We start from the raw sequence: 19477 nt of genomic DNA, 5'->3' as shown, positions 1-19477 counted from the left end.
TTGATTATTAAATTAACTGAATGTCTATTACTTGCTAGGGAATAGATTAAAACTAGTATATGAAGTGACCAGCAAGAAAATAAAGATATTAACCACAGTACTTGGCATCTGTGGCTAATCTTTTTTTACCTTATTTGGCGACTTCAAAGGTGAGATGGCTATTTTATTTGGTGTCTGTGTTGTAGAATTTAAAGTTGATCCAATAACACCACTTTCAGATATTGTTATGGTCTTTGATGGAGTCCCAGGAGTAGACTGTGAAAGAACCCTACCTGCAATGAGAGGCAGCACATCAGTTTGATTTTTTTCAATGATAGTATAAAAAAGAATGTGATGATGATCTATACCCACAAAGACTATAGTGTGTGTGTGTATATTCACTAGTCATATTTTTCCATGTATGAACTTAAAACACGTGAGTCCCTAATCAACTAGGGTGAACCTAGGCAGAAGAACAAAATAATACTTAGTGACACCTTATCTTTTTTTTTTTGACACCTTATCTTAACATCACTTTACTTAAAGTCTACAAAAACATTTCTGCTCATTAATACATTTTTATCAACATTATTGACATATCTATCAGAAAATAGGCTCATGACATCTAAGAAATATGTGCTGTATAACACAGCTCCTGGAAATGAAGGCCTGAATCCCAGTCTTAAAATATAAGTTTCTGTTCTCTGCTATACTACAGCTCTCTTCCTGTTTAAATGTAAAACTTTCAGGATACAATTTAAATCCACATCTATAAAATAATTATTGGAATAACTTAAAGCACTGTGTGGTTTTTACAACGTCAAAAGAAAAAAAATTGTTTTTTCTTCTGTCCTGGCCATAATCCAACAGGAATACTGTGTTCCCTTTTGCACTATACCCTTCAGAAACAAAACAGAAAATCATAGTGTGTCCGAATAGCTTAGGGAATAGGAAATCTTATAATGAGGTGTAGTATTATGAATTTTTATCTTAGACAAGAGAGGGGTGCAATGAAATGACACATCTCCAAATTTCTGAAAGAACATACAAATCATTAGTGGCATACACTAGGATTCAGGCTCTCACCATTGCAGGTGGTGGTAGAACTGCACTTCCAGCCCCACTTATGACAATTAATTTAGGGCCATATGACCAGTTCCAACAGTATCATTTCTGGGCTAGAACATTTGCTGACTATGCAGGACTTTCCCAAAACTTTCTTTTCTTTGCCACACGTGAGGTGGTATATCTGTCAGTCTGGGTCCTTGAATGACTATATAAAAGTCCCCTTTCTAACCTATAACGGACATGAAATCTGAATGAATACTAAAATTTTGGGTTTTAAAAAAAATCTTCTAAGATTCAGAGCTTGTTTATCATGACAGAAAAGCCAAAATTATTCTGAGTGACCTTGGCTGTCAGTTGAAGGATTAGAACCAAGCACTAGTATACAGAAACAGAAAGTTTTCAACTTAGGACTAAGAAAGAACTACTGAAATTTTACAATGAAATGACTGTTTCAACATAAGGGAGTTTGTAATTACTGAAAAGTTTCCTGAGCAGCTGTTAGATAACCAAACCTATGCTGGTTAAAAGGGAGTTTAATTACCCAACAACTCCAGAGGTAAATAAATAAAATTACTTCTAAAATCCCCTCTCATCTTTAGATGCTATGATTGAACTTAAAGGTATAGCTAGAGATGAAACAAAGGAGAAAGGGAAAAGAGAACAACAAGGGACTTTCTCTTTAGAGAAAAATTATTATTTATTAGTTGTTATTTATTACCTTTTCTGTAAATAGCATAGCTACTTTTCTTAAGTGAATCAAATCTTAACAACCACAAATTTTAAAACTATGTTAAACAAACTTTTTGTTACTTTGTAGTAATGATTATATTTAATTTTATAGATGTATTCCTTCATGAATTTGTTATGTTTCTCAGTCAGCCTGAATTGCATCACACTGAAATAAGCCAATTTTATAAAATAAATCTTCATCAAACAGTTTTAGAAGATCATCCTAAAATTTGCCAGTTCTTGATTCTAAAGCTAATATCTATGGATAAGACTGAAGCTGCCACAACCACTATATTAAGATAAAAATATCCAATAAAGGTCCAATGTAATAAAATATTCATCTTTTTGGTTATTATAATTTATTAGTTGTTAGATATGACATATTTCAGAAACCATCCACATAGAAAATCCTCAAATCTAACAAATCTAACAAACTGATAGGAGAGAAAGACGACTTCAAGTGAATTCACTTAAAACAGGAGTAATTCTTTTCATTATAAATAAGAGAACTAAAGGTAAAACCTCACTTTTCCCCCCTTTTATTTAACAAAAATAATTATAATTACAGTCACCCTTAAGGTGAACAAAGGACAAACCAACTGTTGAGTTTGAGGCAAAGAGGAATCTTCTGAAATTTTTTATGACATTTTCTGCTTGATGGGTGCAACCTGACCATATAGGTCATTCCTTGCAAAATAACTTCAAGATTTCGTCAATTTCTTCAAAGGGCCCTTTCAACCCTTTAAAATCCAAGCTATTCTTTTTGAGGAGACTGCTTGGTTTTTATTCAGATATAACTCTTCCAATAATCTTATTTAATCTCTAAATCCCTAGTTGCCCTTAGTCCCACAGACAGATTCAAACACATATACAAGTTACACAATCTCACCCTGAAATCAATTTGCAAGGTATCTACACTCTACTGTTAGAAGTTCTCCAGAATTAAGAAACATACTCCAAAGGCTACCAATAAGACAAACTGAGGTTGGGAAACTAAGCACATCTGAGTAAGAACTAATTTTATTAGAGATTAATTCAATAGTGAATATTTTCACATTAATGTTTGTTCCCTGTAGCAACCTTATACCCTGAGAACTGTGAAAATGAGGACCTCTGCATCTCACTTAATTACCTCAAGTCTAGTGAAGTAGTTGGCACCAACAATTTACAGATATAAGTATGATAAATAATATGCTGAAAAATAAATGGAGCAGTATTAACTAAAACCTGAGTTTCCAATAGCTCCCTCCCATAACACTATACTACCCCCTACTATGTGTATATTCATGCAACAACCCATATTCATTAAATCTCATCTGTTTGCCAGACACTGTGCTAACTGTTGGAGGGAGAGAGATAAACACTAGATGAAGGAGCTACCGTCAGTGGGGTACATACATGGGATATTATTCAGCCTTAAAAAGGAATTTTTACAAATTCTATTCACTTAGATGAACCATGAGTATAGTATGCTAAGTGAAGCCAGTGAGTCATAAAACAACAAACACTGCAGAATTCCATTTATATGAGCACTCAGAATGATAAGAGATGGAAAGTCTGTTCCACAGGGTAAAGGGAGGAAGGAATCAAGAGTTACTGTTTAATTAGTACAGTGATTCAGTTTTGCAAGATGAAAAAAGTTCTGGAGATCAATGGTGGTAATGGTTACAGAACAATGTGAGTGTACTGAATGCCACTGACCACTTAAAAATGGTCAATTTAAAGTGTTTATATTTTACCACAATTTAAAAAATAATTAAAATTAGAAGGTAAAAAAATAAACATTAAGAAAAATACTAAGTTTATTGTGGAAGATAGAGAAGAAAACCATGTATTATAATACAGAATGATTAATGGAAACATAAAATTGACTATGAAATTTAATATAAGTCTAATTATAGTTTAGTATTTGCAGATATAATCAAGTTTTATGGAGATACAGAAATGGCCAGAAGAAGAGTACCCAACTAAACCTAGGAATTTTCCAAGATAGGTGGAGGTAGTACAAAGATAAAATGGATACATAAGCCAAAAGGAACAGCAAAAAAGGAGGTTTAGATAAAAGCAACAGGCCTAAAGAACACGATCAATTTGGTCAGCTGTTAAAATAAGCCAGTAGGTATGGAGGTGATAGGAGGTAAAAATGCTTCAAACATAGGCTCATATGTGCTTTTAATGCTAAAAAAGCACTAGCATTTGATCTTGATCCTGACAGACTGAGGTCAAGAAGTAGATAAGAAGTGGCTATTACCAGAAATTTAAAGAGGGGTGTAACAGGATCAGACGTGCATTTTAGAAAAACACATACAAAAGTAAGTTTCTCTTGACTAAAAGGCAAGAAAAGACATTCATCCTAAATGAAAAATCCACAAATCATTAAAAACCATTTAAAGATACTTTGAAAGATTATTAGCTACAATAAAAAGACGACAGCATCTTTGTGACAAGATAATTCAACAAGAGAGCTTCTCTGGTGGTTAAACATGGCTTCTATGAATTTAAAAGGCTACGAAGTAGTAGTTAACAAGAGAAATTATCAATCTAAACTGAATTTGTTGCCAACAATTCTAGTGAAATTTCATAGGTTTCTACATGTATGCATTTTGGTAGGCTAATAAGTGTTTATAATTAGAAGGTAAAGCAATGATCAATATTTATCATAAGACTCAAAGACCAAACAATGACGTCCAAATTAATGTCAGATGTGAAAGAGGTGAAAAGTTGACATTAGCAAAAATTCATTCAGGTACTTCTGCAACCATTACAATTATCTAGCATACATTCCCAGTAACTAAAAAAATTTAAGGGACATTCAAGAAACAGAAACGACTAAACATTCCTCCTGGTTAGCCCCCTCTACCTCAAAACTTCTCATAGGACAAGTGAACCCTTTTTTCTTAATACATCTAAGTCTTGCTCACTTTCAGACAATTAAAACCCTTCCTGAATTGCTTCCAAACCTAAACTTTTTCTAATCTTTTAAACAAGATTAGAAATCTTTTTCTGGAGTTATACCTGCCTCCCATTGACAGTTTTGAAGACACCAGGCTCCTAAATCACCATAAATCTCTAGTAAGGGTCAAAAGAAAAAAACACTTCTCACCCAACACTACACTCAAACCACAATCTTCCCATGCTTGTTACAATGGAGAAGACTCCCTACATACAGCAAAGACTTGAAAAACCATGAATCACTGCCATTGAGTTCAAAGTTGCCTACTGCCTGTAATTTTATTAAAGACAGTAGTGTCTCTCTCTCTCTCTCCACATATATATATGCATATACAAATATACACATATTATGTGTGTGTTTGTATATATACACATCTATGTGTGTGTGTGTGTATATGTGTATATATATATATATATATATATATATATGTACTAGGAATGGCTAGTTCACATTCTAGGAATGGGTTATTAGCATTTGAAAGTTAGGTAAAAAGTACCGTCCAGAGATGCTTCCATAGCTGTAAACACAAGGTAAAGTAGAAATAAGCTCCTAATTGATGAACGACAAGTGTTAGTAGAACTCTGAATTCAAGACAAATCGCCATAACTGACTTTTCTCTAAATGCGTTGTGTTGCTTGTCAGGCAAAGAGTTAGAGGACAGCTACTCTTAACTAAGACATAAAGAGAATCAATGATGTTTCAAGAGAGGGGTCACAGACTACAATGTGAGGAAGAACTTGAGCAAAGAGGATAATTATTAATGAGAAAGTAGAAGGACTAATGCATCTGAGATTTCAAAGAACTGCTAATTGGCATACAAAGGCAGGTTAAACTACAACAGCACAGGAAATGAAATCAGTTAAGATTTCTATGGTGTTATAAGTTACTGGTGATCATTTCATATTTCAAAGTATATAATAAAGGAAATGTGGCCCACACCAGAGAATTTGCTGGTATAATGTAGCTAAAATTCTGTTATAACTTCAGTAATCACTATTATGTGACAACTCTGTAAATAAATACATATAAAAACATACTCATTAAAATAAGGCCAAAAATTCAAACAGTAACTATGAAAATATAATCTAAACCTATGAGACTTAGTACATGTACCTAGAGACCTTGCATGGGTTCAGTTCCCAGTGCGTGCCTCCATTTCCCCACTGGTAAAATGGGAATATTAGTACCTACCTTATAAGATCACCAGACGAATATATATGTCACTATACCTACAGAACTATTAGCATAGGACAAGAAGCAAATACTACAGATATACTAACAAGTATTATTGGAATTTAATATTTCTTTACTTTCATGGTAAAATTCTACCAATGATTTCCAATAAGGAAACTAAAGTAATGGACTGATTTTGAGAAAAGGAATTTTGTTTTAAGCACACATTTAATAAGTGTAACATTTTTTATTAACTAATTTGGTTTATAATAATATTGTCATACTTATTACAGTAAAACATCAAAGTGGTAGAGCAGCCTTTTTAAATCTAAAAGGCATGTAAATTAAGCTTAGTAAACTATAAAGAAATATAACCTGCAATGACTGGTGGTGATACTTGAGTTGTCTGTCCTGTAACTGCTTTACTATTAATTGGTTTTGCAAAGATCAGCTTCGTGATTACCGGACCAGAGGTTGGTGTTCGAGGCTTCTTAGCAATCTGAAATATATAAATAACTATAAAGACTATTTGTTTCCTTAAAATACCTATCCAAACAAAATTAGACAAAAGATTAATATACAGAAGTAAACATAAAATGAGCTTATTTAACAAAATATATTTAAATACTAAGGTTAAAAACATTTAGAATGGAATCATTCATCAAAACATTAAATATGATCACACATTGAATTCAATATATACCTTTACATTTTACCATAAATTCTTATGTTAGTCCTTGTTATATATGCATGATGAAAACAAAGTGTTTAATGTTTAATATTAATTTTATTTATTATTAAATTTAAATTTAAAAACACTGAAATAGTAATACTTTTTCAAAATAACAAATTTTCAATAAAAAGGTGAAACAGAGTAAGTTAATAAGTGATGAAGACACTAGTGAATAATTACACTGGCCCATGAAATCAAAATATAAGCATACACTAAAGATAAGTTTATGATTAAGACCTTCAAGTTGTAGATCTATATATCAAGAAGGTAAAGTTAAGAGTTGAACAAGTTAATGCTCTAGGATACAAAAATAAGTTTGGCAACAGAAAGACTAGTTTGGGACAAAGGCTCTGAAATATTTACCAAAAATACTGTTTACTGGACTATAAATCCCTTGAAGGGAAAGCTTTTTTGATTTTCGCTAATCATAAGCTATATATTGGCATACTGTGGACATGCACTAAAATCTCCACAAGTCAAAGAGGATTGTATTACTAATTTTTCATATAGAAATTATAAATGTATGCAAAGACAGCCTCTTCTAATAGTTAAAAGCAGAAGTTTAACTGATAAAAATCACAAATTTCTCGATTAACTTGAATACTAATGTTAGCTTTTGGCAAATATGAAAACTAAAGTCCTAATGTACTGTTAATTACTGGAAATTATGACTCAAAATGAATAAACATGGCCATCTTGAATGACAGATATATACCAAAAGCTATACTAGATCATAGAACTTGATAAATATCTGGTTTGTGCTCAAATTACAAATTAACATCTTTTCCTACTTAGAAATATATTACTTCTTACACTCAGCACTTAATACTGACAAAAATTGTAAATGAAATACAATCACATTTTTTAAAACAAGGAAATCCATTACTGTCTTAAAAAATACCCAGTTAAAAAAAAAAAACTACCCAGCTAACAAACCCTGATAGATTCAAATAAATTAATCATTGTCCTTTTAAAAAATGATGCAACTTAGTACAGGAAAAATACTTCCCAATTGTGTTTTCAGGACTAAAATGCTAAAACAAGTGAGAATATGTCATCTTTTCACTTAGTCATCATGTTATCTTAGAAATATTACATATTTCCCTATTTTTAATTAATCTTCACAATCAGGGAAAATATGCAAGTAATACAACCAAAAACATATTAATTATTCAAATGAATGATTTCAACTTGCCCTTGTGGTTGTTTCTTTAGTGAAGCACTGCTTGAAATAACGATTTCTAGTTCCATTAAGGAACCAAGATTTTGCATTATAAATTCTATACTATGTAGAATAAAATCATTTTATTAAGTAAAACAAAGCATAAAAGGTAATTTTTAACAAACATGTGCAATCAGCATATTAACAAAAATGAATCAAAAATGGAAATTTACAAATAAGACAGTCAAGTATGTGACCAACTAATACATACACATAGCTTTTAACACTGTGTTGTATAGCTTTTGGAACTAGTTTGGAGTTATGGCATTCCAAAATGCTTGTTATTACTCTTATGTTCTATGCCTCAGAAACACAGGAAAGTGTTTATATAATTGTAGTTGTTAACTATACCTCTTTGTTACTACTTCTAGCCTCAACTGTCAACCTCTTGCCTTCATTTTTCAAGATGAGTTTCCCTTCTTCCACCTTTACCTGATGTCCATACCCTAACCGTTTCAATACTCTAAATTTAAGATAATGCTAATGACTGTTTAGGAAACAACAGAGAATCATATACACTGTGTAATACTAAACTAAATATTCTGATACCTAAAAAGGCCCTATAAATATGCAGATTTTTTTTCTGTGCTTCAGTCTTGCAGATTACTTCGGAGATTTGACTTGCCTAAAATACTGGCTCACATAGAGCAATATTCTAAATGGGGTTTCTTTTGTTCTTGTTATATGTTTTAATTGTCTTTTTTTAAATCAGCAATATCAGGTTTTATGAAAATAACAACACAGAAAGAAGTTATAGGAATATGACTCCAGTATTTTTTAATTTCAGTATTTAGGAGAGATTAGAGTAAAAAAAAGTAGTGGATATAAGTAAAATTGTCATTGAAACAGTAGGCTTTTACATACAAAAGCCAGTAGGCTTTTACAAAAAACAACGAAAACAACAAACAAAAAACTCCAGTAGGCTTTTACATACAAAATGACATTCTGATTTACATTATCAGTTTCCTGTGAATGTGGTTGTGATTTTTAGTCCCAAAGCCAATTAAACTGGTAGACTAATAAAAAGTTTCAAAGCTGACCACAAAAAAAAAAACAAAAAAAAAAAACACACAAACAAAAACTGAGAATAACATTGATGGAGATAGAGAATACCTCATTCAAAAGATTTTCATCAAAAAAAGTAAAAGTGTCAGATACAAGTGAGAGATAACAATAAAGAACTAAATGATTCATAGTGGCAGAAGAGGTATGAGCAAATTACAACATTTGAGAAATCTTATAAAACTCTTAAATAAAAAGCCCATGAAAAATAAGTTTCTAACTTCTTTGCCAATATAATAACCAAAACATTATTTCTAATGTCAGATAAGAGAGGATAGCTGTCTAAATGCTCCTATTTTTTTATGTACCTACTCTAGTATTCTAACTCATGCCTTTTTTCTAAAAAGTTTTCTTCTAAGAGGAAATGTTCAAAAAAGGAATGTGCTTGTGTTGCCTGGTTTTAAGTAAATCAATGTATTCTAAATGTAGTGGTGACTTACAAAGGTCTATTTGGGCATGAGAACCACCTATATTATGGTCCAAAACCTTCTATCATAGAATTCTATTCATATTAATAATCGATACGATTTTTGAAGAGTTCTAGGGTTTAGAGAACTATACAAGCACTACCTTTTACTGTGTAGTTCGCTATAACCAAATAGCCATCTTGCAACAAAAGCGAAAAACTCAAAGATAAATAAAACCTATTCAGAGGTCTGATGTTGGGAGGGTAGCAACAGGGGGACTCAAATCCAGTTGAGCCTATGTTACCTTCCATCACATGGTAGTGCATTTTCCATCTTATAAGTATGAAATGATGGTAACAGACAGAAAACTCCAGAAAAGAGACATATAATTGCTAGTATGCACTACTGCTGGCTCCAAGAGTTTCTCAAAGCAGCAAATTTTCCTGGACTTTGGTCATCTGTTAACTGAGAAAATCATGTCTAAATGGCTTTTTAACAATACAACAGCAACTCTCCGGCATCTTTATACCAGCAGAACATCTCTGTAATTAAACTACAACTAAGAACAAAATGCATATATAAGTGATTAAACAACTACAAATATACTAATTTGAAATTTAACTAAAATTAAGTTCTAAGTTCTCTGAAAAAAATACTCAAAAGCATTTGACATATCAAATTTAACAAAAATCACACCATTACTAAAAGCAACATTCAAAAGAATTCAATAACTATGCATTTTATCACCCTACAAACATAACTGAGAATCCATTTAATTTTTAACATGCACTTTAAATTAATAAGCCCCCTTTTTTTTACCTGTACTGTTTTTAACTGTTGGGTCTGTAACACAGAGGGCTGAGTTGTAGTATTAATCAGTTGACTTCCTGGGGTCAATGCTGAGACACCAATGACAGGTTTCACCTCTGGCCTCCCTCCAATGGTAACTACTTTAATTTGCTGCGGTGGTAACTTAGCATCTCCTGACTGGGCCTGAGTTGTAACTTTCTGAGCCTGGGGTAGTTGGCTATGGGGTAGTGCTAAAACAATTGGTGAACCAGACTTGCCCAAAGTTGTTAAAATTAACTTCTGTCCATCTGGTTTAAGGGTCTGATTGCCAAGTTTAAGGTCAGATGTCTGTGATACTTTGTTTAAAATAATCTGATTGGCTGATATAGTCACAGGAGTCTGAGCACCAAGTTTTTGAAGGCCACTTGGAAAAGCTGGTTTCACTGTGGTATTAGAATCTGCTTTAGTAATTGTGGTATTCACTGCAACTTGGTTAGTGTGGTTACTGTACACTGTGACTGGTTCCGTGGAAATGGGCGTGGTTGTAGAGTCACCAGTAGAATTTATGTTGACAATTTCTTCCAGTTCTGTCTCCATGGGAATTGGGGATGAAACAATAACAGCCTCAATACTATCATCATCCACTAAAGTTATACCAGTGTCCATTATCTCCTCTGGAAGCAAACTATTCACCTCAGCTGGCACCACCTCCATGATCGTTCTTCTGCTAGAAAGCTGATCAGGTGCTGTAATAAATGTTGAAAAATGAATAAATTACTAGGTTTCAAAGCAGACTTAAAAGGAGAAAATAATTATTCAAAAAGAACACAAATGACGATCATTTCTACTGATGTATAACTGAACACAGGATATTACCAATGCTCATTTAGAATCCCAAAGTTGTATAGGACCAAAACTAAGAGCAAACATTCTCATTCTCCATGTCTCAATCTAAAAGTACATTGTGTTCAGGTAACATTAAGCCACAGGAAGCTCCTTTCAAAGATTACTCATTCAATCTTTTTCATCTTGGACACATCTGGTCATCTTATTCCTTCCCAGTTTATATTTTCTTCCCCATCGGTAGACTAAAAACTTTTGACTCACACACAAAAAATAAATATTTAAATATTAGTGTTTATTAGAAAATAATTTCAAATCTCTGAAGTTAGGGACTAATATGAGTGTACTATGCCATTTTAAAAACCTATTAAATATTTCAAGTGAATTTGTTACAGGAGTTTCCAGAGTAATCCATCTCAGCAACTGTAAATTATATGGGTTACTTCATCCAAAGTTCATACCAAAGAAACCTTTACTCTTAAGAAGATTCTCAAATCCTCCTCAGCCATTTAAAATGTCAAAAAGGAAACCATTTAAGAGGTATACAGCCAGCCCCCATAGAGAAAAAGAAATGGAAATGATAATAAAGCAGATTCCAAACAAATCAGAACTATGCTTTTAGCTAAAGGTGATGCAGAACCTCTAATAAAGGGGTATCTTTACATATTATTATCTTTACATATTAAAGACAGGACATCGTATTTATGACCAACTACCTAGCAATAACTCACTTGCCCAGAGAACATCAAAGATCCATAGAAACCTAAACAGCAATTCTTTCTTTTCTTCCCTTTTAAAAAATATAAATACGTAATACCCATTCTGAGATTAAGGGTAACAGACATGAGTAGAAAATTATACTTGCTAGCACTGACAAATACTAATACTGCCAAGATTACTTATCATTATTGAGTGCTTTCTACCTACCAGTGATGACATAATTTAACTTATCCCACAACTGTGAGACAGTACCATTATTATAATCATTGTATAGACAGGGAAACAATTTCCCACAGTCATATAAGTGTGACATAAAAGTGAGACAGAATAAATAGTACAGCCAGAACTCAAACTCAGTAACTGCATTATGATACTAAAGACAATAATTTTATTTGTCTAAGCATTTATTTATGCAAGCAGAACAGGGGCACAGGCCAGAGGTGTGGGGGGTTAAGAGGATTTACCAGAGACAGAGTAGGGAGAGAACAGGAGGACTGACTGAAATACACTGCTAAGGGGAGCTGCGGGAGGTCAGGAGAGGTCTGCCACGCCATGTGGGACACCTTCCCGGCTGGGAATTGAACTCGTGGTATAGTGTCTGTGATAGCTTCTTAGTGCTGTGCTTTAACCCACTGCACCACCAGGAAGAGCCCTAGATCATAATTTTAATTACAAAATTATATTGCCTAAAAATTTTACCACTAATTTTTAAACAGAGTGAAAGAAACAAGTATACTCCTTTATAGTCAAAACCTTGCCCAGAAATCTTACCCTACATAACCAGTGATCTCAGCAGATCACTAGTTTTGCTTTTTTGTGCATTCTAGATCTTCAACATAAATAAAATCACATTTTATGTACTCATAAAATTAAGGAATATGTAATATGAACATTTTCTTTCAGGATGTTTGTGCAAATTCATCTTTATTTTTGAACTTACTAGTAACTTTGTCCTATTTATCACTGAGTAATATTCCACTATACCAATCTACCCTAACTTGTTTATCCATTTGTGGATGGAAATTTAGGTTGTTTCCAGTTTGAATATTAATAGTTTTCAGTTCCATGTTTGAGGCTGCCATAAACATTCAAGTTCTTTATAGATAGATATTTTCATTTCTTTTGAATAAATACCTAGAAGGGAACTTGCTAGGTCACAAGGTCAAGTGTATTTTTAATTTTGCATGAACCTGCCAAACTATTTCCCAAATTGGCTGAACCATTTTATACACCCACCAGCAATGTATGAGAGTTCCAGCTGCTCCACAGCCTCACCAACAATTGGCATTGTCAGTCTTTTTAATTTTAGCCATTCTTTTGGGTGTGAATGATAGCTTGTTGAGGATATTAGATTTTAATTTGCAATTCCCACATAACTAATAATGATAAACTTCTTTTCACATATACATTACCTGTTTGCATCTCTTCTTTTGAAAAGTACCTGTTAAGGTCTTGCTACTTTCAAAAACACACTGAGTTCTATCTTTTTATTCAGTTGAATAAGTTATTTACATGTAATACAAAATCATCAATGACAATAATTTGCAGCTGAAGTTATTTGGGGATTCCAAAGTACCTCTCTCTATGTGGCTCTTCCTAACCAGGAGAATCCCTCCTGGCACTTATAGGCATTTACAATGCAGACATGTAAAATATTGACACCAATTATAACTGCAGCACTAGAAGCACAAGAGTATACAACAGAGGACTCTACCCACAATGTCATATTAATGTCTCTTCCTACTGCAACCTTAGCAGCAGGAATCCCAACACTCTATTCCCCATGGAACAAAACAGAAAATGACTTGGTAGCCAGCATCCAACCCATTCATAAAAGTCTGACTCCCTCTTTTCCCTGAAGTTACTCCAGCATATTTACAAGGATGAGCAGACCTCATCCAATCCCCTTTCATTTATCTCCTTAAAGCACTCACTAAACTCAAAGTGTAGAAGGAAGAATATTCAGACTTAGGGAGGAATTAATTATGTATTTACTTACTTTCAGTTTCAAGCACCCATACTTGAGCCCAACTTTCTACCCTTATGTCTGACACCATTTTCTCAGCTCTGGGGACTACCTGACTCAGCAGTTACAGCCACACTGCCTTTCAGCTAGAGCCATGGAATTGAGTCTATACAACAACCAAAGCACCATGTGGGCTACCTCTCTGTTCAATATTAAATAATAATTTAAGAGATAGAACACTGAAGTATTGTTGACCCAGTAGTCCCCCCAACCCTTGCCCAAAACTTGAGTGAGAACATTTGCTACTAGATACCAGAGAATCTTTTCATATTGCCACCAGGCCCTCATCTTTCCTCTTTCAGAAATATGTCAATGCCATCCACATAGGCATAACTGTGGAGAACTGTCAGAAGCCTAACAATGTAAGTAACATTGTTTTAGATTTATTTATTCACGCGGATAGAACTGGGGTACAGGCCAGAGTTGCAGGGGGTAAGAGGATTCACCAGAGACAGAGCCGGGAACAGAACAGGCAGATTGTTTCATGGATACTAGCAGACAATCCAGTGCTAGCAGACAACCTCTAGTCAGAGAAGCAGGACTTACTACTCACAGCACAGCAATGAACATAAGTATCACATGGGTATCAATTCTTCCATGCTCCCAAGTATCACAGGCAGATATATGCAGACACTGGATATGCAGAAGGGTTGCATCACAACTGAGAAATTTAAACTTAAATAATTTATTACAGATTGAAGCATATTTGCCCTTTGTCCAGAGGGAGATATCTTTATTACACTAGACAATAAGTAGATCTGCCCTTTGCTACAGCTGGATTCAGTATCTCCACTATTCAAGGCTGTATGCTATATACACATCCTGGAAAGATCATTTAAAAGGGCTGTCATTTTCTCACTTATGAAGAGGTACAGAAATGAAAGACCCATGGAGAACTGTCTCCTTTGTGTACTTTAAGTATACAGATCTTACACATATTTTGTTAAATTATCCCTAAGAGTTTCATGTTTTTGATGCAGTGTAAATTTTCTTTCCCCATCTTCCAATGGTGTGTGGTTAGTATTAGAAATACAACTGACTCTTTAAATTTTGCCCATGTATTCTACAATCTTATTAGTGCTAGGATTTTTTAATGTAGATTTCTTATGATTATCTGTAAAGATAACTGATATTATCTGAAAACAGTGTCTGTATTTCTTCCTTTCCAACCTGTTGTCTTTTGTTCTTTTTCTCTACCTTACTATAACTGGCTAGAAGCTCCAGTAAAATGTGATATAAAAGTAGTGAGAACAGAAAATTTTCCTTATTTCCAATCTTACCTGCTGGTTGTAGGTTTTTCATTAATTTTCTCAACCAAATTGAGGAAGCTTGTGAGATTCCTAGTTTGTGTAGCTGTTTTATTTCTTTCAATCATAAATGAATGTTTAATTCTGTCACAATATGATTTTCTTACAACTCTGGGATCTTATGGTTTTTCTTTTTTAATATGCAAATTATACTAATTGCTTTTTTTTAACTAGGCCACCTTTGCACTTTGGAAACTAATCCCACTCAGTCATAATGTATCGTACTTTGTATATATTGTTGAATTCTATTTGCTAAGACTTTCTTAAACATTTCTTCCTGTCTATTTTCATCAGGAATATTGGTCTGGAGTTTTTATTTTTCTTATAGTGGCTGACTGGGGTTAATGCTAGCCTAATTAAATGGTTTGACCAATATTCTTTCAGTTCTAAGGAAAAGCTGCCTTACACTTGTTACTGTTTCTTCCTGTATGCACCAGTGAAGCCATCTAGAAATAAACCTCCTTGTGGGAAGGGCTCTGATTATAAACTCAATTTCTTTAATAGATGTAGGAGTTTTCAGGTTATCGCTTTCTTCTCAAATGCTCTCTGATATTTGATAGTTTGTGCTCTTCTAAGAATTTGTTTTTCCTCTAAGATGCCAAATTTATTAATGTAAAATTACATTTTCTTTTAATATCTATAAAAGTGTCATTTCTTCAGTTCTCATTTTGGTAATTTTGGCTCAGTCTTGCTGGAAATTTATCAATTTTTAAAAAATAATAAAATAGTTTATTTTTACATATTTTTGTGCATTTTTCCATCTCAGCTGTAATCCCCGGGGGCTTCCCATCACCAAATCACCCGTGTGCCATTACCATAGTCCAGTGCATTTCCCTGCCCCTACTGCTGGAAATTAATCAATTTTTATTGATCATTTCAAAGAATATTTTGGCTCTGTTGATTTTCTCAACTGTTTATGCATTTTTTAATTTACCTGACTGTTACTGACTGTTACTGACTGTTTATCTCATTCTTGCCACTTACTTTAGACTTAGTTTGTTCAATTTCTAGAAGCTTAAGATGAAAGCATATAGGTCAAGCTGGTTCAAAAAACTACATCCCATACACCAAATCAGGCCCATGGTATATGTATTGCTTTCCAGCTGTGACTAGGCTTTTACGTTTTTAAACAGTTAGATACATACAACACACACACAAATGACAGATGTACAAGGTCTTGTGGGGCCTAAAATATTTGTCATCTAGGCCTTTATCGGTGTGAGTTCAATTCCCCGCCCCAGAGGTGACCCACATGGCGTGGCAGACCTCTCCTGTCTTGTCAGCTGCTCCTTTCAGTAATGTACTTCGTCAATCTGCCATTTCTGATCCCCACTCTGTCTCTGGTAAATCCACTCACTGCACCCACACCTCTGGCCTGTACCCCAGTTCTACATGCATAAATAAAATAAATCTTTTAAAAAAAAAATACTTGGTTTAGGGCCCTCCCTGGTGGCGCAGCAGGTTAAAGCACAGCACTAGGAAGATAAAGAAGCTAAAGTCACTTCAGAGTGAGTTCAATGCCCGTCCCAGAGGTGACTCACATGGTGCCAGACCTCTCCTGACCGGCAGACCTCTTCTGAACGGTCTGCTGCTCCCCTCAGCAGTGTACTTCGCTGATCATCCTGTTCTACTCCCCACTATCTGGGGTGGAGCCTCTTACCACCCTGCACCTCTGACCTTATTTATCTGTATGCATAAATAAATAAATCTTAAAAAAAAATACTTGGTTTAGATCATAAATTTTATTTTTTTAAAGATTTATTTATTTATGCATACAAGAACTGGGGTACAGACTTGAGGTGGGGGGGGAGGGAAAGGATTCACCAGAGACAGAGTGGGGAGCAGAACAGGTGGACTTAATGAAAATACACTGCTGAGGGGAGCAACAGTGGAGATAGAAGAGGGCTGCTGCCCTATGTGGGACACCTCCCTGGAGGTTAGGGATTGAACTCGGCTTGATAGCCTTTTTCAACCCCTGAGCCACCAGGGAGACCACCTAGATTTTAAACCTTCCCCTTTTTTTCTAAAATAAACATTTATATGATATTTAAAATTCCCCACAACGCTACTCTACTTGATTCTATTAATTTTAGCATGTGTTTATTATTCAATTCAAATGTTTTCTAATATCCTTATGCTTCACCTTTGACACATGACAAATAAAAAAAAATGTTATTTAATTCCCAAATAAGTGGGGATTTTCTACTGTAGTATTACTAATTTCTAATTTACCACAATTGTTGTAGGAGAATGTAATAGTCTCTACATCTCCATTATTTGAAATTAGAGACATGTTTTATGACTCAGTATATGGTCTATCTTGGTGAACACTGCATGTGCACCTGAAGAGAATGTACATTTTGTAGGTGCTGAGGGTGGTATTCTGTCAGAGCCATTCAGGTCACCTTGTTTGATAGTGCTATTCACATCTCCTATATTCTTACTTTTTCATCTTCTATCAATTACTTAGAATATTGTTTAAAATTCCCAAATGTGATTGTGGACCAGTCTATTTCTCTTCTTCTGTGAATTCTGGCCTCATATAATTTGAAGCTATGTTACTAGGAAGAACATGGTTTTTGATATGACCTAATGAAACAGTAGGAGTTACAGGAGTAGGAGTCGCCTTTTGAACTAAGAGTAAAGTTCAATCTACTAACAAGAAAAGGCCTGATGGTTGGGGCAGTTTCTGTGTAGGGTGAGTCTCCAGCATTCTAAAGTCAGCATACCTCATAAGCCTGTAAGTACTTTCTGATTAGACATCATCCCTATTTCAGTCAGGGTCAGACATCTAGAGCATGGTGGTCTATGTTGAGAGAAACTCTTAAAAGAATTTGTGGGAACAGCAGGAAAGGATTTGGTCATCTACTTAATGTTAATCATCACTCTAATTTTATCCCTCAAGAATGGAAGTTATGCACTGGCACATGCAACCTCATCCTCACTGGGTTGAGGACCACTCCAAAGAAAAGAGAAGATCTTCACAAGCCAAAGGGACTAAGGAGTTGTACTTACCTCCCCTCAACTCCCCTTCCCCTCACCTCTTGAGTTTACCTGTCAAGGTATGTTAGGAAAAGAATAGAGAACATACAATGTTCTTCATGCCTTCAATATTTTTTGCTTTCGAAAAAGTTCTAAAAGCTTAGCTGCAAATCTTATACAAGTATGTTGAGCTGTTCCCTCTCAAGATAAATGTGACTGAACACTTTAAATTTAATGAGAGTTAAAGAGTCACTCATTTCAAAAAGTCTAATGAGGCCTCCCTGGAGGCGCAGGAGTTAGTCTCAGCACTATCAAGCTATTACCAGCAACTGTGGCATGAGTTCTATCCCTAGCCAGGAAGCTAAACTACATGGCTCAACAGATCTTTCCGGTCTTGCCCACTGCTCCCTTCAGCAGTGTATTTCAGTAGATTCAACTGTTCTGCTCCGTACTCTCTGGTATACTCTCTCTCATATCCTGTACCTCTGGCTGACAGCCCAGTTCTTTAATGCATCAATAAAAATAAATCTTAAAAAAAGTCTAATAATTTCTAACTTCATCTCAATTTTATTACGCTTATAAGATCTACCTAAAATATCTCATCTCTACTGTCGTGGGCATTTTATCACATTATCCTGGTATTTCCATCACAGTATCTAGCACAATCATAAAGAATCATTGTATAGTCTGGCATCTCTCCCTACTCCTGTCATCATCACCACTGCTTCTCCTAGAACAGAGTTTGCAAATAATAACTTCTCGATACAACACTGAAGGATGAATAAATTAATCAAATACAAGAGATGTCATCTAAAACTCTAGCATTATTGAAATTCGGCTTTGAAAGATGCATTTGGTTTGTCTATTGAGTAAAACAATTTACACAATTATCTGAGACTATACAGCACTTCAAATAAACTCACACCATCATAACACACTCTAGCAAACTAAGAAACTCCTTTTCAAATAGGATTTTGCTCCAATTTAGCTGTTAATCTCTACCATTACATTGCATCTTAAAATCTACAAGGTTCTAATAAGTTTTTTATTTACAGATGATTTTTATCATTAATACTAATTCCTTCCCAACTTTGTATAGGACATTACAGGAAATTAACCAAAGACCTTATCCTGACAGAGCCTAGAAACGATCACAGGGTTCTGGAGTCAGCATACCTCGTAAGCCTGTATTTTCTGATTAGATATCATGCCTATTTCAATCAGGGTCAAACATCTAGAGTAAAACGATCACAGTTGTACTTTGGGAGGATTAGTTTCAGCTCAGTATTTCATTAGACTGGGGGCAGGAAGGCCAGTTCGAAGGTTGTTATAGCTATTAGTTCAACATAGAAATAAGTGGAGGGTCTAAATCAAAATGTAACAATTGAATGAGTTAAATGCAATATAAAATAGTTTCAGATAGAAATGGCAAATGCGCTATGCTTTTATGTTTTTTAAAAGTTTCTCATAGGCGGGCCCTCCCT

General features: G+C 34.4%; 1 protein-coding gene across 2 annotated transcripts in view; it reads right to left on the bottom strand.

The window, feature by feature from the left end:
* The window catches only part of LIN54 (lin-54 DREAM MuvB core complex component), a 75639-nt gene that overhangs the window by 49343 nt on the left and 6819 nt on the right, over positions 1-19477 (bottom strand). For both annotated transcript variants that reach the window (XM_012724254.1, XM_004681151.2), the window contains exons 2-4: positions 10146-10861; positions 6278-6401; positions 130-272 (exon numbers count right to left, since the gene is read on the bottom strand). In XM_012724254.1, the coding sequence (XP_012579708.1) occupies positions 130-272; positions 6278-6401; positions 10146-10829 (951 nt within the window). In that variant the 5' untranslated portion in view covers positions 10830-10861. The remainder of the gene's footprint in view (positions 1-129; positions 273-6277; positions 6402-10145; positions 10862-19477) is intronic.

This window comes from Condylura cristata, unplaced genomic scaffold (genome assembly GCF_000260355.1).
Source record: "Condylura cristata isolate star-nosed mole 26May11 unplaced genomic scaffold, ConCri1.0 scaffold00012, whole genome shotgun sequence".
NCBI classification, from domain to species: Eukaryota; Metazoa; Chordata; class Mammalia; order Eulipotyphla; family Talpidae; genus Condylura; species Condylura cristata.
Note: the sequence above shows the minus strand (reverse complement) of the source record. Positions and strands in the feature narration are given on the sequence as shown.